The 26,115-nt window shown below is 35.7% G+C and overlaps 1 protein-coding gene and 1 long non-coding RNA gene across 6 annotated transcripts in view; one reads left to right on the top strand and one right to left on the bottom strand.

Moving 5' to 3' along the window:
• LOC135836307 (doublesex- and mab-3-related transcription factor 1-like) overlaps positions 1-26,115 on the top strand; it is a 267,274-nt gene that overhangs the window by 2,270 nt on the left and 238,889 nt on the right. Inside the window, exon 1 of one of the 4 annotated variants that reach the window (XM_065351052.1) lies at positions 6,877-7,930. The exons of the other annotated variants lie outside the window; for them this stretch is intronic. Within the exon in view, the coding sequence (XP_065207124.1) occupies positions 7,363-7,930 (568 nt within the window). The 5' untranslated portion in view covers positions 6,877-7,362. Of the gene's footprint in view, positions 1-6,876; positions 7,931-26,115 lie in introns of those variants that run through there. 4 annotated transcript variants of the gene reach the window in all.
• LOC135836355 (uncharacterized) lies at positions 424-6,616 on the bottom strand. 2 transcript variants are annotated; one of them, XR_010557026.1, is made up of 4 exons: positions 5,949-6,616; positions 5,661-5,865; positions 5,436-5,588; positions 424-1,456 (listed from the first exon to the last, which is right to left on the bottom strand). It is a non-coding gene; the product is annotated as an uncharacterized LOC135836355 (long non-coding RNA). The 2 variants fall into 2 exon arrangements; XR_010557023.1 differs by having other exon boundaries at positions 5,666-5,865.

The raw sequence follows: 26,115 nt of genomic DNA, 5'->3' as shown, positions 1-26,115 counted from the left end.
TTTTTCAAATTGTTCGGTTGATAGAGATCTATAGATTGTCAATGCTGAGCTTAAGGTTCGTTGGAAGTGTCCTAGTGTCCCTTTTCATCGAGGAGATTTGATCTTCGAAAGCTTATTTTGCTAGTAGCCTGGTTAAATTACCAAAAAATCAACCTATCGAAATAGGTACCTATCTATGAATTAAAATTCGTCAGATTTCAAGACGAGTGTTGGAGTTTTGGTTTATATAAACAGTAGAATACTTCACGTTGAGTGTAGGTATCAAGCACCTATTTAGGCATTTCCTCATTATCGACGAATCAATAAAATTACGATTATCAACATCTTGATAACATTCTATTAAACACAAAGTGTGTAGCTCATTTAGTTCACGCTCGTAAGAAGAATTGAATTGAAAAAAAAAATACAACACAAGTACCCGAGATAGGAAGTTGATTTATTACATTTTTGAATTAATATCACGTTTGAAAAAATTTAAAATCTGTTGATGATTGCGTTATATTGCTAAACCCAGCAGGTGCTCGCCGTAAATTTCAAATTTACGATCGTATTGTGTTGTTCGTTGAGCTGCTTGTGAGGTATTTAGATCCATCGAGATTCCTTTTCCACTTTCCAGTCAGTGTGTTGTGGTTTGAGTTGAGATACGAATATGTGAAGAGGAAGTATGTACTTTTGGGTTTATAATTTCATTTTATTCCAGTTTTTTTTTTCAAAATTAACCAGACTAATGAATTTTTTTCAAATGTGCATGTGCAATCGACGTGACCTATTCTGCAGAAAAATTTTATTGCGGTATACTAAAAAGAGACTGTTAATATTGTATTATTCCTCGTTCACTTTATCGTCTTGTCTCGTTTACTATTCGTAAATTGAAATTTTTTTTTCGTCATCACCTTGACCTACTTTTTACAAAAGGTTTAAATTTTATCACTTCGAGTATGTATTAGCGAAAAAAAAAGAAACGGCGATCGATTTTTGTTTTTTGATTGATTTTTCTAACAATTGCCAATTTATACGTACTATCGAAACATTCGAAATAACGTATGAAAAAAGATAATTACCGAGTTCGTAATGTTAATTATTTATTTCGCGAGTTGAAAAAATTAGAAGAAAAATTTACTTTTCAAGTTTTTACTTGATCGATAGGTTTGCAGAAATTTCGAAGTAAAGTAAGAAAATAAATGTCTAATTTTATTGCCATTTTTTTTTTTTTACATTTTAAATTGGAGTTGAAGATGGAAGTTATCAATGTCTGCTGTCCAAATTTCGAATACGAAGTGATTTGAAAAAATTTACAAATTGTTGCAATTATTCGCGTTACTGTTGCAGGGTTGCTTGATTGTGATGTTATTTAGCCTCCTTGAATAATTTTCTGACTTGAGTATTTTCATTGAAAATTCATTTTTTTGTTGAAAAGATCTTCGTGTTGAGTACATCTCTTGTGGCTTGATTTCATCTGAAAAAAATCAATAACAATAACATAATCTTCGTATGTATATTCAAAGGAAACATGGGTAGGTACTGTTGTCGAAAAAAATTAATTTTCAAATATATGTATTTTGGGGGGGGGGGGGGCGAGGATGAGTCAAAACTTTTATTTTTGTGTGTCAAATTTGACTCACTGTTCTTTTGGAATTTTTAAAAATATTCTTGATAAATTCAAAGATGAAATATTTTTGTGACACGTTGAACGTCAAGTTTTAAAATCGATTGTTGAATTTTTCGCACTCATCACCCTCATCTTCAGTCTTCTAATCGGCAAGAAATTAACATAATCACAGCACATTTTTGCAATTTTCTGTCATTCTTTTCGAAATTTGAAAGCTGGGAAGGCACTGAGAGGTCGTATCTGAAAAATAAATGCGTATTCGAATTCAGCACCTTCAAATTACCAGAAATTGATTAGTCACACCATATTTCGTGGAATTTTTCAAAATTATAGGTGGTGGGGGAGAGGAGGGGGTCCTCGAGGGTTCATATCTATGTTGATAATAATTGGATATTCGAACTCAGCACCTTTGAAAACCCAACAAACGACACGTCACAATTCACTTATTATTATTTTTTTGAATTTTTAAAATGTTGGGGAAACTGGCGAAGGGGTGGGGGGGGGGGAGTTCTGAAGGGTCGTATTGAAAAAATGAGCAAATATTCGAACTCAGAACCTTTGAAACTCCAACAAACGACATGTTACACTCCATTTAATTTTTTTTTTAATTTTTAAAATGTTTGGGAAATTGGTCAAGGGGGGAGGTGAGTTCTGAAGGGTCGAATTGAAAAAATGATCAAATATTCGAACTCAGCACCTTTCAAAATCCAACAAACGACACGTCACACTTCACTTATTTATTTTATTTTATTTTATTTATTTTTTGATTTTTTAAAATGTTTGGGAAATTGGTCAGGGGGGGGGAGTTCTGGAGGGTCGAATTGAAAAAATAAGCAAATATTTGAACTCAGCGCCTTTGAAAACCCAACAAACGACACGTCACACTTCACTTATTTATTTTATTTTATTTTATTTTATTTATTTTTTGATTTTTTAAAATGTTTGGGAAATTGGTCAAGGGGGGGGGGAGTTCTGGAGGGTCGAATTGAAAAAATAAGCAAATATTTGAACTCAGCGCCTTTGAAAACCCAACAAACGACACGTCACACTTCACTTAATTTTTTTTGAATTTTTAAAATGTTTGGGAAATTGGTCAAGGGAGGGGGGGAGTTCTGAAGGGTCGAATTGAAAAAAATGAGCAAATATTCGAACTCAGCACCTTTGAAAATTAACAAACGACACGTCACACTTCACTTATTTATTTATTTTTTTTATTTTTTAAAATGTTTGGGAAATTGGTCAAGAGGGGAGGGGGAGGGAGTTCTGAAGGGTCGAATTGAAAAAATGAGCAAATATTTGAACTAAGCGCCTTTGAAAACCCAACAAACGACACGTCACACTCCACTTAATTTTTTTTTTGAATTTTTAAAATGTTTAGGAAACTGATCAAGGAGAGGGGGGAGTTCTGGAGGGTCGAATTGAAAAAATAAGCAAATATTCGAACTCAGAACCATTGAAAACCCTACAAACGACACGTCACACTTCACTTTTTTTTTGAATTTTTAAAATGTTTGGAAAATTGGTCAAGGGGAGGGGGAGTTTTGAAGGGTCGAATTGAAAAAATAAGTGAATATCCGAACTCTGCGTTTTCGAATTAGTAACAATCGATATGTCACGTCATTTTTCAACGTTTTTTGAATTTCGATCCAGATTAGACCCCTTCGACCTTCGTACCCCCACCCCCTCTTCGTGTTGAGATTACACTGTTGGAATTGGTTTATTGAAAATAATAATAAGAATTTCTATACTGTAGTTTTTTCAAATTTCTAAGAAGTTTTCAACTTATGTACTTACTTATTAATCTCATTGAAAGCTAAATTTTGAGCTTATTTTGAATCTTCTATCGATTTTATATGAAATTCCGCAAATTTGATGTAAAAATGTATAAAGAAAGATGATGATTGAACCCCCCCCCCCAAACCGAAAACAAAAAAAACATCAAATTCCTTGCTTTTATGTTATCATACAAAAGCTCTCTTCAAAATTCAAAATTCTTCAGAAAATTGGATTCCTGAATTCAAGCAGTTTAATAGTTTTATCTCGAAATCCAAACTTAACAGTTTTACCAAAAAAAAAAAAAAAAAAAAAAAAAAAAAAATAGGAATTTACCTCAAAAATAAAATTACCTATTGATGATTTTTTTTTTTTTAAAGATGATACAAGTTGTTGAATAGATTTGCCCTCTCCCCCTCCCCCTCTCTTCCCCTCCCTCTTCCGGACATCAACATAAAATTTTCTGAAAGTTTGAAATTCTAAAGACAGTAATTTTTGCAATCTTTTGATTTTTTTTTCAAATCCCAGGATTAATGATTTTTTGGAAATCTTTTGCATAGCCTACTTTTCTTATTTATTTTTTTTTTTGCAAATCGCCAAAAAATATCGTTTGGAAAGCAAAATAATTGGAATTTTGAGGCAAATTGACTTCAGTTTTGGATAATTTATTTTTTATCGATTGCAGTTGTTTAGTTTATGAATTTTTAAATAGAAAGAAAACATAAAACAAAACTTCTAAACCCCTTTGAAAATCCTCATTTTTTTTTCTATATTTGAGGTCAATTTTAGAGCACCGAGGGCTCGTATATCAAATAATGTTTTTTTTTTTTTTTTTTATTTTATCAGAATTGGGAAGAGGATTGATATTTTAAGATAACTAGATCTGAGAATGAAAGAAGGCTTGTGAAATGATTTTATGTTGTTGGTTTTTTTTTCGTCTTCATTTTCAGGAATGATTTTCAGTTTTCGTTTTTGTTGTTCTAAAATTCCTTTTTAAACGTCATTCTGGTTTTTCATTTTCGTGTTTTTTTTTTTTGAATTTTTACAATTTTAGTTTTAAATCTAGATTTTATTAGACGTGGAATCTAAAAACTGACTGATTTAAAAAGGAGATTCTATAAACGTCAAAAATAATTAATATACTCGTTTTATTTTTAAAAAAATTTGTTTTTTTTTTCAATTTTTAATTTTTGTTATTGTTTCTAGGTAATTTTTTGATTTAAAACTTTGAAAAAAATCGACCAATCAATGCCAGTTTGACTGTTGAAAACTTTAAAAAAAAAATGAAATTGGTAATTTTCTGACATTAGGTATGTCAGACTTTTGGAAACTCGAGGGGTAAAATCGTGTTGATTTCCTGACAACATGACTCATTGGAGAAAAAAAAATGATGAATCATCAAAATTATTCTTATTTATTAAATTTTCAAAAAAGACCTTCTGATATTTTTTCGGATTTTTTTAAAATTTGGAATTCTAAACATCGAGTTGAACCAAAAAACATACTCATGATTTAAAACTTTCCTCGGAGACGAGTCTTTACACCCATTTTTGTTTTTCTAAACTTCATATTTTTTAAATTTCATTTTCGTTTTTTATTTTCTGTTTGTTTTTTGATTTTCACAATTTTGGTTTTGAATCTGCATACTCCTAGGATTTTATTGTTTTTTGTTGTTAGGTTTTGTGATTTTCAGTTTTCAAATTTGTTTAGTTTACAATTTTTTTCTTATTTTTCATGTTTTTTTTGAAATTTTTCGATTTTTGGGTTTTTGTGTACCTTCTTCTTCAATTCAAGTTTTTGGTTTTCATTTTTAGGTCTTGGATGTTTTTGATTTTGGTTTTCTATTTTTGGTTTTGTTTTTAGGTTTTCGTTTTTGTTTTTTAAAAAATTTGTTTCCGAGTCATTCCATTTTATTTTTCGTTTTGCTTTTTCCATCTTTCGCTGCTCGAGTTCAAATTCCAGCTGTACAAAAGCATCGAAACCCTCTTCCTCTCAATCTTCGTGAGTCGAAGGAGTCAGTCAGAAATGGATAAATGGCGATTCTACAACCTACCCAGCTAGAGTAACCCATATTTAGCTAAAATAGAGCACTTGAAGGCAGATATGGCTCATTTGAATGTGGAATGCTGAATGACCCAGCGATTATGTGCCAAAAGGAAAAATGAAGTCTGCAAGTTTTTGACGAATTTGATTTGGAGGCTGCTCGCTGAAAAAAAAACACAATTTTAATTGAGATAATGTTGCAGAAAGGAAAATAATATAATCAAACATTTTATACCTTACGTTTTATATACGGTTTTACAGAACAACATCCGAGAACTCCGAAGACCAGAATTATCCAAGAATCCAACGTATTGAAAGGCACATTCTCGAAAGCTGCGAAGCCAATGAGCATCGAAGATCCGAATCCAAGAACTTGGAATTCATTCCGTTGACTGAAACCTGAAGCGAAACGTCGTCGGAAACAGCAGCATCCCAGAACACTGAAATCGAGATCACGAAAAAAGTACTGAAAAAAAGATTTAAAAAATAATGAAAACGAGGAAAGAATCAATCGAATTCATACCTCTTTAATTCTCTCAGTGCACCTGAGATGGATAAACACGTGGATAAAAATATAGAGGTCCTCCATGGGACCATTATCATTATCCTGGTTGAAAAATGCAGCTAGCTCGCTGCGACGATCCGGTGACCCGGTGTTCGGATTTACGGCGCCGAATAGGCAATTTTATCGACTCGCTGGTACACGATGGTTGCGTTCTGCATCCGTTCGCCTCTCGAGAAGATGACGTAATCCGCGTTGCTTGCGATGATAACGCTCTCGAGTGAAGAGCACATATTTTTACATTGATTTTTATCATTCGAATTCGAATTTACTCCTTATCAAAATTATTATACTTGTAGATGTGCTTCTGCTTACAGTGTTGATCTGTGCTGCTGTACGTTCGCCGTAATTTCAATTAATGACGTAGATAGGTCTACGTATTGCACGAGCATATAGAAGATACGATATAAGTCGACCTCGTACGTTACCATTACCACACGATGCCCGAACAACGCTGCTGTGCTGATCTAGTCGATGAAATTTTTTCGTATTTCTGCATCGACAACTGGTTTTTTTGGTTAATATTTACAATTTTTTGCCCTTTATTAACCGAATGCTCGAAGTATTCGACTCGACGGGAACTCGGCTTTGGCTTATGTACAAAGAGAAGAGCGGCAGCTTTAGTCGTGTATGCTTGAAAGAGACCGATACAATTGGCTGAAAGCGGACGAAGGTTACGCCTTTTTAAACGCGAAGGCGGGACTTACACGAACCACTGGCGTTATCGGCCGCAATTACCGAGAGCCAACGGCTTACGGACGTGCATACGGTGCGCCAAACAGAAGCGGCCGATTTGGATCGGGTGCGGTGGTGACGGCGGCTATGATGACGACCAGCACCAGCGCGCTCAGCGAACGAGTAACAGATGCATGTGCATTATTGCAGCGCGCACCGCACGCATCCAGTATCGTGAATTCAAATCGCCAAGTCCAAGTCGCAGCAGTATCGTTTCGTTGATGACACCGCAGCGTACCATGTTGTAGGTACCTTCGAGAGACTTGGTGGTCGTTCGCGTACTTTAAAGTTTTTTTGGCTAAAAAATTCCGTTTCGGTTTATCGCTATCGTACTTGAGATATTTTTTATACTAAACTGTGTGATTCTTTTCAGTGAAAAATTTTACTCGTCGTTGAAATCGTGAAGTGTTGGGAGTTTGGTGTCGATCCATATAAATATACCTATACGCGAGTGATCTATCGAATTTTTCATACATAATTCACCTCGAGCGGATTCTGCGCCAGGTGCATCCGAATGAAGAATACATCGAGCACGTCGTCGTCTACCTAGTCAGATAACACGTATTTGGAAATTTCACGTACTCTCGTCCAAGCCGCCGGAGATTCTCTGCCATCCGCATCGAGGATCCGATCGCAAGTTATGATCAATAAAGGAGCATTCAGCCAGCCTGAGGATATGTCTTCTTGTCCACTCTCGTTAACTACCTCCAGTCCGAATAGTCCGGCCAACGATGGAAGTCGCAGCGCCTCCAGCACCTTCAACCCTCGCACCGCACCGAACTGCGCCCGATGTAAAAACCACGGCCTCAAGATACCGCTAAAAGGGCACAAGAGATATTGCCGATTTTGGAACTGCGTTTGCGAAAAATGCGTCCAAACCAGTACCCGGCAAAAAGTCATGGCTAGAGAGACGGCGCACAGGAGAGCTCGTAAACTGCACGAGACCAAAATCATGGAGTTCCGCAAGGCTCAAGAAAGGGCCAGAATGATGGGCGAGAAATCACCGGAACCGCCGCTCGAGTTGTTTAGTCCGGTCATGAGTCCGGATGCGAGGTCCAGCAAAGGATCCCATTCTATTGCCGATGTCATCGACGTCGAACCCAGCAGTCCGGGATCAACCAGCGTTAGCGATTCTGGAGTCTATGTACCGGTCCCGTTGAACAACAAGACTCCGCCGAGCTCGTTCGGTAATACGTCTTCGATTGTGGGTGAGTGCTGGTCTAATTTGGATTCAATTTTTTCACGTGATGTGGTGTGATCTGTTGGGAGTAGAATGAGAAATTAGTCGAGTGTGTGAGAAGATAGATACCTAATTAAGTGATAGAATTATTTTGTGACTTATCAATAGAATTTGCGAGGAAACTTCTCCAATTTGAACGGAATCGCGATTTTCAAAAAAAAAAAACGTGATCTGCTAGGTCATAACCAAATTTTCAGCTGCCAAAATTAATTTTTCGTTTTTTTTTTTTTTTTTTGGAGAATTTTTGAAAATTAAAAATTGACTTTTTTCAGCGATAGAGTTTTTTTTTTTTTTTTTTTTTTTTCAAGCATACCTACTTATTTAGTAGAAATGATGAAAAATGATCCTGAAACTGATATCGATTCCGCTGAACCGAATTTCACACTTTTTGGATACTCTGGAGCCTCCAGCATAATTTTCGACTCCTCCAGAATTTTTAAAATTCCTCCAAAAGTTGTTGAAATTAATTAGGGGAGCTAAAAATCGAGTTGTGGCTTATCCTCGACCGGTTTTATGGGTTTACCTGCATTTTAGTCGATTTTTAGGCCAACAGATTAAGTGCATTTTAGACCAAAATATTTATTAAAGGAAGAATTTCTCAAAGTTTAAAATTTTTCTGTCCATCGTAGAGGAATTTTTGAAATTTGCACGAATGACCGTATCTTGTCTGAAACTAGCCTCGAATCAGAATTTCTCAATTTAGAGCCATTCTGGAGCCTCCAGCGCGATTTTAGATTTCTCCAGAATTTTATAATCGAAGTTTGGTTTTTTCTCGGTCTATTCAACGAGTTTTTCTCCATTTGGTTCGTTTTCCAGGCGGACATCTGCGTTTTTATGTCCCGAATATTTGTTAGGAAAAAATTCAAAAAATTTAAAATTTTGTATTCATGAGAAAATTGTTTGAAATTTGTACCAATGACCTTGTTTCATCTAAAACCACCCCTTCTCCTTTGAATTTCGCCATTTCGAGTCGTTCTGGAGCCTCCAGCACGATTTTCGATTTCTCCAGAATTTTAAAATTTCTCCAAAAAACATGGAAATCGATTTGGGCAGATAAAAATCGAGTTTTGGTTAATGTTCGATCTATTCAACGAGTTTTTCCCAGATTGGTTCGATTTCCAGGCGGGCATCTGCGTTTTTATAACCCAAAAATTTTAGAAAAAAATTCAAAAAATTTAAAATTTTGTATTCTTGGGAAAATTTTTTGAAATTTGCACAAATAACCTTGTTTCATCTGAAACCACCCCTTCTCCTTTGAATTTCACCATTTCGAGTCATTCTGGAGCCTCCAGCGCAATTTTCGATTTCTCCAGAATTTTTAAAATTTCTCCCAAAAAAATGGAAATCGATTTGGGCAGCTAAAAATTGAGTTTTAGATTATTCTCGATCTATTCAACGAGTTTTTCCCGGTTTGGTTCGTTTTCCAGGCGGACATTTGCGTTTTTAGGACCAAAATTGTTGGGAAAAAACTCAAAAAATTGAATATAGGAATTTTTTTTGAAATTCGCACGAATGACCTTGTTTCATCTAAAACCACCCCTCCCCCTTTGAATTTCACCATTTGGAGTCATTGTGGAGCCTCCAGTGCGATTTCCGATTTCTCCAGAATTTAAAAATTCCTCCTAAAAATATGGAAATCAATTTGGCCTACTGAAAATCGAGTTTTGCCTTATTTTCGATCTATTCAAAGAATTTTTCCCGATTTGGTTCGATTTCCAGGTGGACTTATGACCAAAAATTATGTAGGTATTTGTTATGAAAAAATTCAAAAAATTTGAAATTTTCTATTCGTAGGAATTTTTTTTGAAATTTGCACGAATGACCTTGTTTCGTCTAAAACCACCCCTCCCCATTCGAATTTCACCATTTGGAGTCATTTTGGAACCTCCAGCGCGATTTTCGATTTCTCCAGAATTTTAAAATTTTTCCTAAAAATATGGAAATCAATTTGGGCTGCTAAAAATCAAAGTCCGGCTTATTTTCGATCTATTCAAAGAGTTTTTCCCGATTTGGTTCGATTTCCAGATGGGTCTCTGCGTTTTTATGACCAGAATTATATCTTTGTTATGAAAAAATTCTAAAAATTTGAAATTTTCTATTCATAGGAATTTTTTTTTGAAATTAGCACGAATGACTATTTTTTGTCTGAAACCACCTCCCCCCTCCCCCTTCATTCAGATTTTACCATTTCGAATCATTCTGGAGCCTCCAGCGCGATTTTCGAGTTCTCTAAAATTTTAAAATTTCTCTAGAATGTGTGGAAATTAATTTGACCATCTAAAAATTGAGCGTTGGCTTATTCTCGATCAATTCCACGAGTTGATCCACGTTATGGGTCGATTTCTGCATGATTATTTTGAAGAAAAAAATTCAAAACTTTTTTGTTCACGGTGTAATTTTTGAAAATTTTGCGAATGACTTCATCTTGTCTAAAATCAATCCTTCGATCCAGTTTTGAGACATTCTGAAGCCTCCAGCACGATTTTAGATTTCTCCAGAAAGCATGGAAATCAATTTAGGCAGCTAAAAATCGAGTTTTTGGCTCATTTCTCGATCTATTCAACGAGTTAATCTTCATTTAGCCTGATTTACAAGTGGACACCTCGATTGTCTTTTTGTGATTTGAATATTTTTACAAGCAACAATAACGGGAAAATGCAGGTTAGAAAAACACCAGGGAAGTGTGCCCCTGGAAATTGGCTCAAATGAGGATAAGCTATTTTTAAACTGGCTTAGAATAAGTCATAACTCGATTTTCAACTGCCTGAATCGGTTTTACTTCATTCTGGAGAAATTTTTAAATTCTGGAGAAATCGAAAATCTTGCTGGAGCCTTCATAATGACCAGATAATTATGGTGAAATTTGATTCTGGAGAGTTCACATTAGTTTCAGGATTAATTTCCACTATTTTTACTAAACTTTTTTTTTTTTTTTTTTTTTTTGAAAGAAATAATTTGCTAAATTGTCAAAAATTGTCCATTTTGAATTTTTAAAAAGTTGCCAAACTTCAAAAGAAACAATTTAGGCAGCTGAAATTTTGGATGTTGGTGCTTCAGACCATTCTCTTCCCAAAAATCATGGGATGGTTCAAATTGGAGGCGAACACGTCAAGAGGTTCCCTTGTGAGGACAGATCTTTCCCAATTAGGCATAGTTCAATAGAACTCTGAAGATTTATGATTATTGAGGGAAGTTTTCAAATTTGGGGGTAATCTCTTTATATTTTCTAAATTGAGTACTTGACTTAAATTAATTTTCAGCTCGTGAATTAATTTCAAATTATCAAACCCTGTAACTCAAATTTTTCCATTTTTTCTAACAAGTCTTAAAATAAACCAACCTCTTGTATTTCCTCGATGACTTCACCATTGCCCATTAGCTCTCCAAAAATTGATCATCTGGTCCAAAAAAATATCCTTTATCTGCAATCTAGAGAAGGATTCGCTCCCACTCGCGTTGACTTATGTGACTTGTATGCATTTTGCATTGCTTCATCATATACCGGCGGCTATAAAAAGCACGAGAGCGTCGTTCAGGGAGCCTGCGAACAAGAGAGTATAGAAAAAAAAAAGTTATTATAGTCTAGTTCGCCTCGACTCGCGATCATTATTATAACATCGGATACTTATTGTATGGTATCGAATAGCGCTTAGCTGCAACTGGTTGCTGGTTAGCTGCTCATTTTGTATCATTAGATTGGTCGGCAATATGGGTATTTGCCACGACTATATACTATATAGGTATAGGTAAGGTATACGCTGATGCAACCGATGCAGCTGATGCATTCGTTGCACGATATAAGTGTTGGGTTTCCGTGCGCCTAGAAGAGCCAAAGGTGTGAGGTAAATTAGCACGAGCGGTAATTTAAACGCTTCGGTGATCGGGATGAAAAATTCCCTTCGTGTGGCGCGGGTGTTCGCGTTTTATACCTAGAGAAACGAAAAGGATTTTTTTTTTCATCGGTGGGTTATTTTTGATGGAGGTTTTTTTTTCGGTGTGTGCGAGAGGATGATGAAGATTGAAGGTATACATATTGTGTATAATTAGGTTGATAGGAATATAGGTTAATGAGGCAGTGAGGCTCTAGAGGTGGATCGAGGTTTTTTTGATAGATGTTTTTGTTTAGGTTGGTGTGGTTTTTGGGATCTGTTTGGAAAGTTGGAGATACTGTTTGGAAGTAGTGGTGATTTTAGGCGATGGTTTTGAATATTTTGAATCGATTTTTTGATTTTTTTGCCTCGGTGTTGGAGAATTTTTTGTTTGAATTTTTGTGAAGAGTTGCTTGTTTTTTGGATCAGTTTATTTTTTTCTCGAATTTTTTCAAAAAAATCGGTGCTAGAATTTTTTAAATTTGAGTTGTTTTTTTTTAAATTTTGATTAATATGTACTTACCTACTTGTTAGTGTTGGAATTTTTTTGTGGCATAGGTTGGTTTTTTCATTCAAGATCCCAACACAAATCGAAACCTGTGATTTCTCATTTCCAGAAATGATAATCTGAAAAAAAGAAGCGAACGAATATAAATAACCATACATATATACCATGATTCAAAATGTTGATCAATTTTTATCAATTTTATTTTACTTGTTATCTTTTATCTCGGTTTTGATGATGCAAATTTGTAATTGTGAATGCAGGTCAAACTATGTATGTATTGGAATGTATCTAACGATATCACAGCTATTCCGTCCGTTTCTTTTTTGTCAAGAGTCATTCTCTATATTTTTTATTCTTGCCATTTCCTCTTCTCATTGATCATTGTGATAATTTTGAAATCTGCAAAAACAATTATTTCTAGCTTAGAAAAACGAAATCGCGATATTATTTTCGATTTAATTCTATTCTCTAATTTTTTTAACGTTTCTTTCAGTTTCAGTGTACCTATCCAATTATTTATTTAAAATTTTTCGAGTTGAAAAAAATGTTATCTAGGCAAGTTAAAAATACCTTCACCTAATAAAGAAATGGAAAAGGTTCGGGTTCTTTTCTTTCCGATTCCCAAATGAACACTGAAACAGGAAGTGAGACCTGAAGGGTATTTTTTTGCATTTTTTCAATAAAACCTTAATCAAATTTTTAAATTTCTTATTCATTTTGTTCGTTTGGAATTGGGGATTTTTTTCTTAGATATTTATTCTAGTACTTTTTTGAAACGAAATCACGTTTGATTGATGAAGTTTTGACCTCACCCCATCCTTACACATCTCGACATTGAAACGTTGAAAAAATTCCTACTGAAAATTCTGATTTATTTGCCAAAATTGCTAGAAAAAAAAGATGTTTTTTTTTTTTTAAATCGAGTTTTCACAATTTTAATATCATTTTATTCTCTGCCTCTTTCAGAATTTTGAATTTTTTTTCTCATTTCTTTTGTAGTTCCTTTTCTTGAAAAATGAGAAAAATTTGGCTTAATGAATTCCTGCTCCTCTCTCTTCATTTAAACATTGAAGATGAACATTTTAGCCAGAAGTCCTGATTCTTTTCAATTTTTTTTTTCAAATCACAGTTCGGAATTTTCAATTTTTATTTTTATTCATTCCTAGGTATTTCATTAGTTCTCTTGAAAAGTGAAAAAAAATTCAACCCTTCTCTCCCCAAATCGTAGTTGAGATATTTGAAACAATTTCTTGCTCATTTTTGAGAAATCTTGACTTTTTCCTGAAATTCTTCGAAGAAATACTGCTTTTCCCCTTTTTTTATTTTCAATTAAAAAAGTTGTCAATATTTATATATTTTTCTTTTCTTTTTTATAAATTCTTTTTTTTTTTTTGTTTCATAACTGATTCTTGCTTCTCTTGAAAAATGAAAAAATTTTGACGAATAGAAATTTTCAAACCATAACTCCTCCTCTCCACCCCCCCCCAATTCCCCTTCATTACCAAAAAGTCTTCCTTTTTTTTGAAGTTTCTTTGAAGAAGTGCTGCTTTTTCCCTATTTTTTTTTTTGTTTTTCATTTAAAAAAGTTTTCAATAGGTATTTATATTTTCTCCTTTTTATGAATTCTGTTGTTTTTTTTATAACACTGATTTTTGCTTCTTTTGAAAAATGGAAAAATTAAACCCACACTCTCACTCCCCAAACCCCTCCCCCCCAATTCCACCTTTATTACCAAATCAAGACTCTTCCTTTGTTTTGAAATTTCTTTGAAAAAGTGCTGCTTTTTCCCATTTTTTCAACCAAATAAAAATTTCAATTCAACTATTTTTTTCCTTTTTTTTTTTTTTTTTTTTTTTGGAATTCTGATTTTTTCCCATAAATATTCCTTAACTCTCTTGAAAAATGAAAGAAAAAAAATGTGGAGAATTAAATCAAAATACTCAAAAAAAAAATGTCTACCAGTTACCAGGAAATTCTGCTTTTTTGCTGTAGTTGCTTTGAAAAACTGCTGTTTTTTTTCTCTTTCATTGATCGAACTCGAAGAAGCCCTGCCTGGAATAACTTTTCACCCACCTTATTCCCTCCTTCTGAAACAATCGAAAAAATGCCTGCTGAAAGTCCAATCTTGTGTAAATTAATTCAGTGTAGAAATAATGTGTTATTGTCTGTTTCTCGTCAACGAAGATTCTCCATTTAAGACAGTTTTCAGTTTTGAAATGAATTGAAATAAAACAATAGATGGTGTAAAAATTCTAAAAGTTGTGCTGCCCCAATTCTGATCCATTTTGAGCATTTTTTCGGATACAAATGTCTGTCAATTTTAGAAATTTTTATTAAATTCACTGAGGGCAATAATTTTAACCCCTACGAAAAAATTTCAAAAAAATGTTTGAACTAGAGGCTATTTCAATCAATTTTTGTTTTTTGTGTTTTTATTTTTTACAAATATTGTGAAAGTTGATGTACAATCAGCCAATTGAACAATTTTTAATCCCCCTCCCTCCCCATTGACTTCTTTCTATGCTAATTTTGGATTTGTAGGCACCTTGGGTATTTTGTTGTCCTTGAATTGTCAAAAGTTTGAAATTTTTCTGTGCAAAAACACGGTGACGAAAATTTTTTCTCAATAGCTTGTCAGCAAATTCCTGCACGATTTGGCTCCGCTACAGTAATGTACTTATATGTACTTATAATAAAACACGTTGGGCCCAATTTTTCAGGAAAATTCAAAAAATGAAGACTGCTCAGTTGCCTATTAAATTTTTAAACATTTTTGAAAAATTGGAATTTGATTTTTTTTTTCAGAAAAACAATACCTGTACATACATTGTAAAATTATTTTTTACGAGTTGGTCAGAAAAGGAGTACTGGAGTAGTCGTTCACTTCGACTAAAGAATTGTCGTTTATCGAAATTTTCATTAAAATTTTTAGTGAATTTGAAAATCCCCCCCCCCTCCTCCTCCTCCTCCTCTCTCGACTATTTATACTTTGGAAAAAAATTACTACAAGAGAATGAAGAAATGAAACTTGTGATTTTTTTCTCAGAATTTTAGTGAAAAAAATTGGACACAAGAAATTGAAAGTAGATTTTAGCAGGATCCTATTTTCTATTGTTGCGAAGAAAAAACTCATTTTATTCTGTCATTACAGATTTTGAAATTTGTCTAGATTTCTCTTGACCACTGAAAGGTGTTTTTGGCCATCCCTCTGCAGCTTGAATGAGCTGAAGTCAAAAATCAAGTTTCATTTTTTGTCTTGATGTGTTTCTTTGTTTTCCTGATACATTTTTCAAAACTTATCAATTTTTGAACCATTTTGCTGCAGTGATTTTGTTAACGTGATATTTTAAGGGGGGAGGGGGGAGGGACGTATAGGCCCATTTTTCATTCAAGAATTATCTTTTTGAAGGTCCTCGTTAGACACCCATTTATGAAATAAAGAAGCAGGCGAACAAATTAAGGTTTTTTTTTCAAACTATCCGCATCGGGTAATCTTATCTTTTCGAAAACTTCACAATACGATAAGCACTTTCGATTTTGTGGTTTTGCTGAGTCAGCTAGAATTGCAGTTTGCCCAATTGGCTTAATTTCATATCCTTTTCTCCTTCTTCTCCGAATAATTTCGATCGAAAATCGCTGGCGTTATTAAAAGTTGAAATAATCAATTACAAATTGGTTGGCTCGCCTGTTTTATCAGCATAATCGCGAGATTGCGTTATGTTGGCATATTTTACGTAAAACGATAAAATGCACTGCACCTCTCCGGTTACCCGCAGTACCTATGTGAAAAACCTACTACATTTTACTGGATATCTCAATCGATTTAACCTTGGGAGTACTTCACGTACCTACACTCGTGTACATCGAAATCACCACCATCACCATTACCACCGCCTCATGCATAAGCATAATATATAGATTTTGTATGTATGTACGTAGTTTGTTGCTCATCGCTATACTATTATGTGAGAATGCAACTTAGAGGCGCGAAGAGCGAATTATTATAGCGAACGCCAAATTGCACGTACTATACCCAGCTGCAGCAATTAGAAGATAATTTTTTGTTTGTTTTTTTCAATAAATCTGCAATCGTGTAATTGCCTCGAGTGGTGTGTAGTATTTAGATATTCACCTCGATATGCGTCGACGACGAATGCATTATCGGTGCATGATGCGTTCGTTCGGTGCTCGGTATTAGCCTATGATATTTTTTTTTCAACGCTTGACGATGTAATTAGTAATTCTGCTTGGCACTGTTGAAATGACCATGCGATTATTCGCTAGTTATAGTAGGGGCATAATTAAGATTTACACTGATTATTACTTACACGGGCTCGTAATCACGAACGAGAGAACATTGTCTGGTGCATATTAGCGAGCACGATGCGCCATCGCCATACTATAGCTGCGTATATGTATGTATATAGTAGGTATAGCCCGCTGCTGCATAAGAAACAGCGCATTTTAATGAATAGTACACGGCGATATGTACCTCCCTCTTTGTTGCACTTCCTCCTGCTGCTGGTGTTCTGTGATCCGAGCTTTATAATGTTAATATACATGCAAAAAAGTATACTCTACGTATATGTATGTATACTCTATAGAGAGACTATAAAAGAGGTGACCTTCGTTTGTCGCTGTGGAAGCGCACTCGTATATAGTGTATTAAGCGCGTGGATGTGTAGAGATGTACGAGAGGTAGAGCTGGAGGTGTATACGCGATTGGCGAAACTGCATCGTCAAAATTGCACCCTGCATTTATTCGTGTGTAGTTCGGTTGAGCTTCATTATCGCATTCACTCAGCGGAACACACGGCGTAAACACGATCGTATACCGTCATGTCTGTACAGGGATCCCAGAAAAGCTCGATTTTCGAGTCGGAATTTGGATCGTGAGCAGCCCAAGTGTGATTGGGGGACTGATCCATGGGTTTGGCTGGAAACAGAACAGGAAGAAAGAATAGATTGAAAATAGCGAAATTTTTCATCATTTTTTTCCACTCCTCAGAAAGAACTTGGCATTACAGAAATATATGTATAAGAAAACTTCAGCAGGTTTCAAAGAACATCCAATCGTTGGCAAAATAAAGACATTACAAGTCAAAATGTCATCTTATGCGCTTGAAACATCTCTGCAGTGTAGGTAATTGCTATGCTATGAGGTACATACAAAAGACGAGCTTTAACGAACACCCTATACGCAAGGCAATCTGCATATAATGTAACCAGAAGAAGAATCGTCTTCGTCATTACCGTAAATAATGGATAGAGTAGGCAGATTGTAAATGCATTTTGTTGCATGCGTGCATACTTATTTCTCTTGTAAGAAGTTGTCTAATTTTCCGCAATGAATCTAATTTAAACGCGACCATTTCGTTCGCGACTCACCTTACACCGCACTTCGCCTCGAGGTCTCTCTTGCTGCAGTATACCGAAGTCGATTCGTTTTGCGAATTGCTATTATGTTAAATTGTTGAGCGAACTGTGAGCTCTGTAGGTACGTAGGAGTGGATGAAATTCTACGTACTACGGCCCCCGGGTCTCTGGCATTTGCGGGATGAACGAAGAGAATTTTTATGCCGGGTGTGTCGTTGGGTATGGGAAAGGTGAGTTTTTTGTGATCTCAGTGTTAGGAGTAGGTTTTGTGAGATGAATTAGTGGGGATGGTGGCTGAATTGCGAATCAGGTTTGGTTTTTTGGTGTATTTTAAGGAGGATTTTTTGAACGATTGGCTTGTTTGAAGGAATCATTCGCGAACGACTGATTCATTTTTGAATCATTTTTCGACTCAAAAGTTTCTTTATTGAGAAATATATTCGAATGATTTTCAAGTCAAAGGAACGAACTGTTTGATTCTTTTACCTCACGAATCGTTCGCGAACGACTGATTTTTTCGAACTGAATTTCGACTGTTGTGATGGTGAATCATCGATTCTGAGCAAGATTTTCGAACGATCAGTATATTTTAGTGAATCATTCGCGAACGACTCGTTGATTTTTGAATCATTTTTCAACCCAAAAGTTTCTAAACTGGGAAATTTTTTCGAATGATTTTCAAGTCAAAAGAACGAACTGTTTGATTCTTTCAACTTACACATCGTTCGCGAACGACTGATTTTTTTGACCTGAATCTCAACTTTTGTTGTTTTAAGTAAGATTTTCGAACGATTGGCATAAATTTTAGTGAATCATTCGCGAACGACTGATTGATTTTTGAATCATTTTTCGACCCAAAAGTTTCTCAAGTGAGATATACATATATGGGAATGATTTTCAAGTCAAAAGAACGAACTATTTGATTCTTTCAACTCACGAATCGTTCGCGAACGACTTGAATCATTCGCGAACGACTCGTCCGTTTTTGAATCATTTTTCGACCCAAAAGTTTCTTAACTGAGAAATATATTCAAATGATTTTCAAATCAAATGAACGAACTGATTGATTCTTTCAACTCACGAATCGTTCGCGAACGACTGATTTTTTTAAACTGAATCTCAACTTTTGTGATGGTGAAGTGAATTGGTGAATTATTGATTTTGACTCTGAGTGAGATTTTCGAACGATCGGCATATTTTAGTGAATCATTCGCGAACGACTCATCTATTTTTGAATCATTTTTCGACTCAAAGTTTCTTAACTGAGAAATATATTCGATATTCGAATGATGTTCAAGTCAAAGGAACAAACTGTTTGATTCTTTCAACTCACAAATCGTTCGCAAACGACTAATTTTTTTTAACTGAATCTCAACTTTTGTGGCGGTGAAGTGAATTGGCGAATCATTGATTCTGACTCTGAGTGAGATTTTCGAACGATCGGCATATTTTAGTGAATCATTCGCGAACGACTCATCCATTTTTGAATCATTTTTCGACCATAAAGTTTCTAAACTGAAAAACTTATTTGAACGATTTCAAGTCTAATGAACGAACTGTTTCATTCTTTCAACTCGCGAATCGTTCGCGAACGACCGATTCTTATCAAACTGAATTAATTGTTGATGATGATGATGAACGATTAACCTACTGCTCTGGTAAGACCACTCGTATCCTCTTTTGATCATAAATTGATTCTGAGTAACATTTTCGAACAATAAACTCATTTAAGTGAATCGCTCGCGAACGACTGATCCATTTTTAAATTAAGTATTTTTCAATGCGAGTTTTTTAATCAAGAAATTTATTTATCCATACTATTCAAACCCCAAAGAAAGCACCATTTGATTTCATTGAAGAATCGTTCGCGAACGACTGATTCTCTTCAAACTGAATCTATCATTTTTGAACGATTAACCAACGGTTCTAGATTTATGATTTTTCTGATGTTTAATATGAGCTGATTTTTATGAGGATTTTTGAACGATCAACCTATTCAATTCAAGCGAATCATTCGCGAACGATTGATTCGCTTTTGAATGATTTTTCTGTTTTCTGATTTTTCAACCCGATAGTTTCTAAAGAAAAAAAAATGAAAAATTGATGTAAATGATTCATTGTTAAAGGAACGAACCGTTTGATTTTATTACCGAATCGTTCGCGAACGAATGAGTTTTTTCCATCTGAATCAGTCATGTTTATTGATGAACGACCAACAAACTGCCCTAGATAGATTACTTCCTGATCATGGATTGATTCTCTTTAGGATTTTTGAACGACCAACTCATTCGAGTGAATCATTCGCGAACGATCGATTCAATTGTGAATCATTTTTCAGCCCTGTAGTTTCCGAACGAAGAAATTCTTTCTTTCGAATGATTCGAATCGAAATCAAAGGAACGTTTGATTTTATTCATTAATAGTTCGCGAACGAATGATTCTTTTCAAACTGAATCAGTCATTGATGAACGATTAGCCAACAACCCTAAATAGGTTTTTCGATTTTTTCATGATTATGACTCGAATCTGAGCAAGATTTTTGAACGAGTAACTTATTCAAGCGAATCATTCGCGAACGAATAATCCATTTTTAAACGATTTTTTTGAACTCAACAGTTTCTGAACAAAGAAGTTTATTCATTTGATTCATTTTCAATTTTATTTACGAATCGTTCGCGAACGAATAATTCTCATCGAAATGAATCAGTCATTAGAATGCTTTTATGATCATGAATCGATTCCAACTCCTGGGTAAGATTTTTGAGCGATCAACTCATTTACGTGAATCATTCGCGAACGATTGATTCGCGTTTGACTCATTTTTCAATGCAGCAGTTTCTGAACGAGGAAATTTATTCGAATGATTCATATTCAGAGGAACGAATTGATCGATTTTATTCACGAATCGTTCGCGAACGAATGATTCTCTTCAAAATAAATAAGTTATTGATGAATGGTTAAATTTCAGTTCTGAATTGATTATTTTTCTGATCGTGACTGGATTCTGTGCAAGATTTTTGAACGATTGAATCATTCAAGTGAATCATTCGCGAACGATAGATACGTTTTTAAATCATTTGAACCCATTAATTATTCCTGAACCTAGAAAAAAATACCTATACCAAACGATTCCTACAGAAAAGAACGAATTTACCCAAGAGGTCGAGAATCGTTTGCGAACGAATGAGTCGTTTAGAAATGATTATAGGTACTATTGATTATTGACCTAATTGAAAAGGGTTCGAACTTTCAGAAATGATTGAATCGAACTATCGAATGAAGTTTTTTCGAGAAACTGATTTCTTCCTGAACAATAATTTTGATTAAAACCCTCATCTTCTGGGGGCTTCAAAACTCTCTAAAAGGAACATCTTCCTCTCCCTATCTCTGCTTCTCGATCCATGAAATAATTAATTTATATTTTTGAGAATTATTCATTCAATGACCAACATTTTTGCTCTCACCAAGCACATTTTCCTCCTCTTTATCTTTTACAGATTGCAATTCTGCATTCCCCTTTTTCTTCAACAAGTTGAAAAAAACCTCCACACCCTCCTTCCATCTCTCTTTTATTCGCGCTTTGTAAGACTCGAGAAAATATATTTAATGCGCTAATGCTCAACGTGTGAAGTCTACATACTTGTGAACCTACACTAGAGTAAAGAGAGAAAAAAAATTACCATTATCGTGTTTTATTGGCGTTTATACGCGTAACGTGTTTTTCTATTACATACACGAACTCCCGTCGAGCCGGCTGCAATTTGTCATTCGATGTAGGATTTGGGTGACTTTTCTCGTGTAGGATGCTGATCGTGAGTGGTGGAGAAGAGGCGTTTCATTTCTCGCTTATGTATAGAGTAGGCAGAATGTGAAAGGATGTGAAATGATCTGGAGTACATAAGTTGGGGGGGGGATGGTAATTTGGAAATTGATGACATTTTTTCGATTTGATTATGTACTCGTTATGCATTTTTAATTGAAAAGAAAACTTCAAAATTGTAGGTAGGTATTCTTTGTTTTTATGGCGATGTATTTTTATACGATTAGTGCACGATCGAATAAAAAAAATGAAAATTTTCATTTGATATTGATAATATGGTTTTTGAAGGAAATCAATAAGGACGTCGAACGATCTGTGCTGTGCTTATCATCTCTGTTCGGTAGGTTGTCGACCCTACGTTGATTTATCTACAGTAACTTATCAGCTGTTTAAAATTAGCGTTTATTTTGTAATAATTATAACGATGCAAATATGAAGGGAATTTGATGATTTCATTTGCGTTTAGATCGTTCTGCGAATAGATCTTTTTCCTTCGTATAGAGAATTTTCTGAATTGAATCGTTTAAAACCTTCTGGGAATTTTTTTTCTGAAGTCAAATAGAGGTAGGTACAGGTACTTCACTGAGGCAAAATTAATATAGGTTCTGTAATGTTCCTACATCTTTCTTTTCTCTCGTGAACCTCAGGGATATTTCTCTGGTAGACAAGATTGAAAAGGTTATTGCAAGCGAGATATGGTCAAGTTCAGTTGCCAGAGTCTCAGATGAGAAGTCCTTGCAGACTATCACAAAGATCAAAGTCAAGGAAAAGAGAAGATATGTAGTAGAAGGAAGCTGTGCTTTGGATGCAAAAACTACTTCAGTGGACTTGCATGGACTTGGTTTGAAGCTTTTGTTTCTCACTGTAGATCATTCATTAGAAATGCTGGAGAGTTGTAAGTATCTGACTCTACTGTGTGTGCAAGAAAGCTGCAAGGGACGTTGGCAAGGGAGGAAATAAACGCTGACAATCGAGCGACAGAAAATGATAGATATATGGTCCTCCGAGCCGGATAATAAAAAAGATGAAAAAACACAGCATGAATGTATTGAGGTTGATAATATTAATATATTGAATTCTGATGATCTGAAACCGTAAAACAATCTCAACCTGACGTTGGGTGATCTGCCCCAAGAAGAAGAGGATCATGAATCAATATTAATGATCCTCAAATTGATTGATGCAGAATTGAAACGATGCCGAAGATCGCGACAATAATGGCTCAGATTCAGAATGATGGTTGGTTTCTATGTTTTCTTATGGTCCTCCGGGCCGGATGATGAAGACAATGAAAAAAAAATCGTTATGAATCTACCAAGGAATGGTTTTCTTATGGTCTTTCAGGCCGGATGATGATGATGATGATGAAGATGACCAAGAAATCGTTTTCATGTTTTCTTATGGTCCTTCGGGCCGGATGATGAAGACGATGAAAAAAAAATCGTTATGAATCTACCAAGGAATGGTTTTTTTTTATGGTCTTCTAGGCCGGATGTTGATGAAGATGACCAAGAAATCGTTTTCATGTTTTCTTATGGTCCTCCGGGCCGGATGATGAAGACGATGAAAAAAATTTGGTATGAATCTACCAAGGAATGGTTTTTTTATGGTCTTCCAGGCCGGATGATGATGAAGATGACCAAGAAATCGTTTTCATGTTTTCTTATGGTCCTCCGAGCCGGACAATGACGATGAAGATGAAAAGAAACAATCGTTGCGAATCTGCCAAGCACTCTAGTGATGAAAACCTCCTGAATTCTGTTAATTATTCCCGAAATGATTGACGCCATGTTGAGAGATCTACAAGAGATGAAAACAGAGTGTTCAGTCCACTCGTCCAACGTACTTTTCCATCAAAAGCATTGAGTATAGGATGAGAAAGAAGACCATGAAGTGGCTCAGGCAATCAATGATAATGGGTGTGTGAAGAGATACAATGCATCGTCCAGCGATTGGTTTCTCGTATTTTAATTCTGTCTCGTGGTACGAATGATGGCACAGTGAAGAAGAGAGGAAGATGACGGTTGGCGGCAAGTGGAATATTAAGAGGAGATTGCGTATTATATACGGATACTTTGTCGAGAGAGAGAAGTGGCGAGCTGTGGCAAAAGAACTGGTAGAGTGCAACAGTATATACCTCCATTTACCGGGGTACATGAAGAGAAAAGAAGTGAACAACGATGGCGGCACGAACATGAAAGTATCTACGTAACGTATGCATACAATATAATACGTATATATTATGTATTTATACATCTTATAGTGTACCTACGAGACATAACAACCAGTTTAACCTTGACCATACAATGTTGCGTTTTAGCATGGTCGTCGTCGTCGTCTGCGCTACGTGCAACGATGTGGCTTTGTGTGTGTGTATGACAGAGAGAGAGAGACTGAGAGAGAGCCATGTAGAGTACGGATGGGTTACCCATTCGACGAAGCCCGTTCCCGTCTGTGTACCCTTAAGCGGTACTTCTTCTTGTGGCTGCGACGACACGGGTGCGCTGGTTGTGCGCTCAGCTCTGTGGCCGATTTACGAGAACGCGAACGAGTATCGCCGTCTCTTTTTAAAGTGACCTTATACACCTATATAGATATAGTCTATATACCGGCGAAGCATTTTACTTTACACGAGGCGACCACGATGGTGGTGGTGGTGGGTTTTTTACATTGTATTCGCAGTGCGCCTCCGGAGCTCTCTTTCGCGACCTTGCATAAATGTAAATTTTAATAAGGTATACCGACAACCGATAAGTAGCTGGATAAAAAATTTACAAGTGAAATTTCGCATGTGTTTGAATTCTCCATGAATAGGTACTCGTACCTACGATGTAGTTGCACGAGTTACGATGCTCTTTTTTTTTTTTTGTATGTCTGCTTCTGCCTCATGTAGTTGGCGAATCTGAGGAGAGTTATTTTTGGCGGAACTTGGCCAAGTTGCGGATTCTGTTCGCGTACCACACAATTGGACGACGTCGACTGGAGATGTGTACAAACGATGCGACGTGTTCGTATAATTATTCTAGCCGATACTCGAGGTACATACTTTGTGGTCCACGTATTATATACAGAGAGGTACGTAGAAGTACTGCCTAAGTATCTACGTACTACAAGTTCATCGTGCAACTAAACACATTGAGACAACACGAAGGAAATATTCATCCGCGTATGCGTGTAATAAATCTTGGACGTCGTTGATACCATCTCACGTCTTATTACAAGATAGAATCGTTCTTGGTCGACCAGCCTCACACGTTGCTGCGGTCTTACTCGCCAGCATCCCCTTCCCCTTCCTCCGACCGCGAGCCGATCGCGATGCACCGCCATCGCCATCTCGCCATGCGTCCGCGTCGTTCACATTACCAGATTGTACAGCAATTGCAGTTGCACACTGCACCGTGTATTGCATTCGGTTCTATTGCACACACCCGAGACCGACGACGAGTACGAGATGCAAAACTGTTGTTCGTTTCTTTATAATAAGATGGCAACATTGTCCTATTTATAAGCTCGTGTATATAGTTTTTGCTATTGCCTGGGTGGATGAGGGGTCTTTTGATCTGCGAGACTGAATGAATGCTTTCGGCTTGGGATGGTGGGGTGGTTTTTGCTGTGTGTGGTTTGAAGAGTTTGGCTCTCCCCCCCTCTTACTCGTGTTGTTTTGGTTGTGAGGGGATCATTACGGGTTCAGGGGGGAGGGGGAGAAAGGTAAGAGAACCAGAATTACTCTTCAAAAGGGCTTTTCTCACGTTTTAGTCCGAAGAAGACGTAGCTCCACTGATTTAATCTGTAATTTTTCATTGATTTGATCAGTAATCGTAATAAAATCATGAAGAAATCACTGATTTTTTAAAAAATTCGTTTTATTGGCTAATGAACGATTTTTTGAACGATATTCGCAAAGGATCGAAAAATTTTCGTGCTGATTTCATCAGTTCATTGCCATGTGCAGCAAGTGATCTTTCTGTGTAAAAATGAAGATTTTTCGCAATACCCTCTTAAGGGTATTTTTGAGTGAATCATTCGCGAACGACTGATTCCCTTGAACTGAATCGGTCACACTTTCCTGATCGTGAAATGATTCTTATAGACCATATTTGACTGACGTCACAACATGGCGGATTTGGTCCTTATCAGTACCTTTTTCTTCAATTTTGGGGCAAATATCACGTATAAGTGGCACTTTTTAAAAAATTCTCCTTCAATATGTAAAATTTTAGAAAACTAACCTGAAAAAATGAATTCTCGGTCGAAAATTCTTCAGTTTTTCAGCATTTTAACTTAAAATTTATCTAATCACGAGAAAAAAAGCGAAAAGTAATACTTTTTTCAGGATATTTGCCCCAAAATTTACTGATAAGAAGCGACAACGGCTCTAAATTTACCGATTGTTTACGTTTTCAAGATATGGACAATATCGTTCGAATATGGTCTATTCTTGGTGAGATTTTTGAGTGATCAGCACATTTCATGAATCATTTGCGAACGACAGATTCTTTTGAATTTGAACTCGTTATTGATAAGTTATAACTTATAACTGATCAAGGGCCCTGGATAGATACGCATTTTTGATCACAAAT

This window comes from Planococcus citri, chromosome 1 (genome assembly GCF_950023065.1).
Source record: "Planococcus citri chromosome 1, ihPlaCitr1.1, whole genome shotgun sequence".
Classification (NCBI taxonomy): domain Eukaryota; kingdom Metazoa; phylum Arthropoda; class Insecta; order Hemiptera; family Pseudococcidae; genus Planococcus; species Planococcus citri.
Note: the sequence above shows the minus strand (reverse complement) of the source record. Positions and strands in the feature narration are given on the sequence as shown.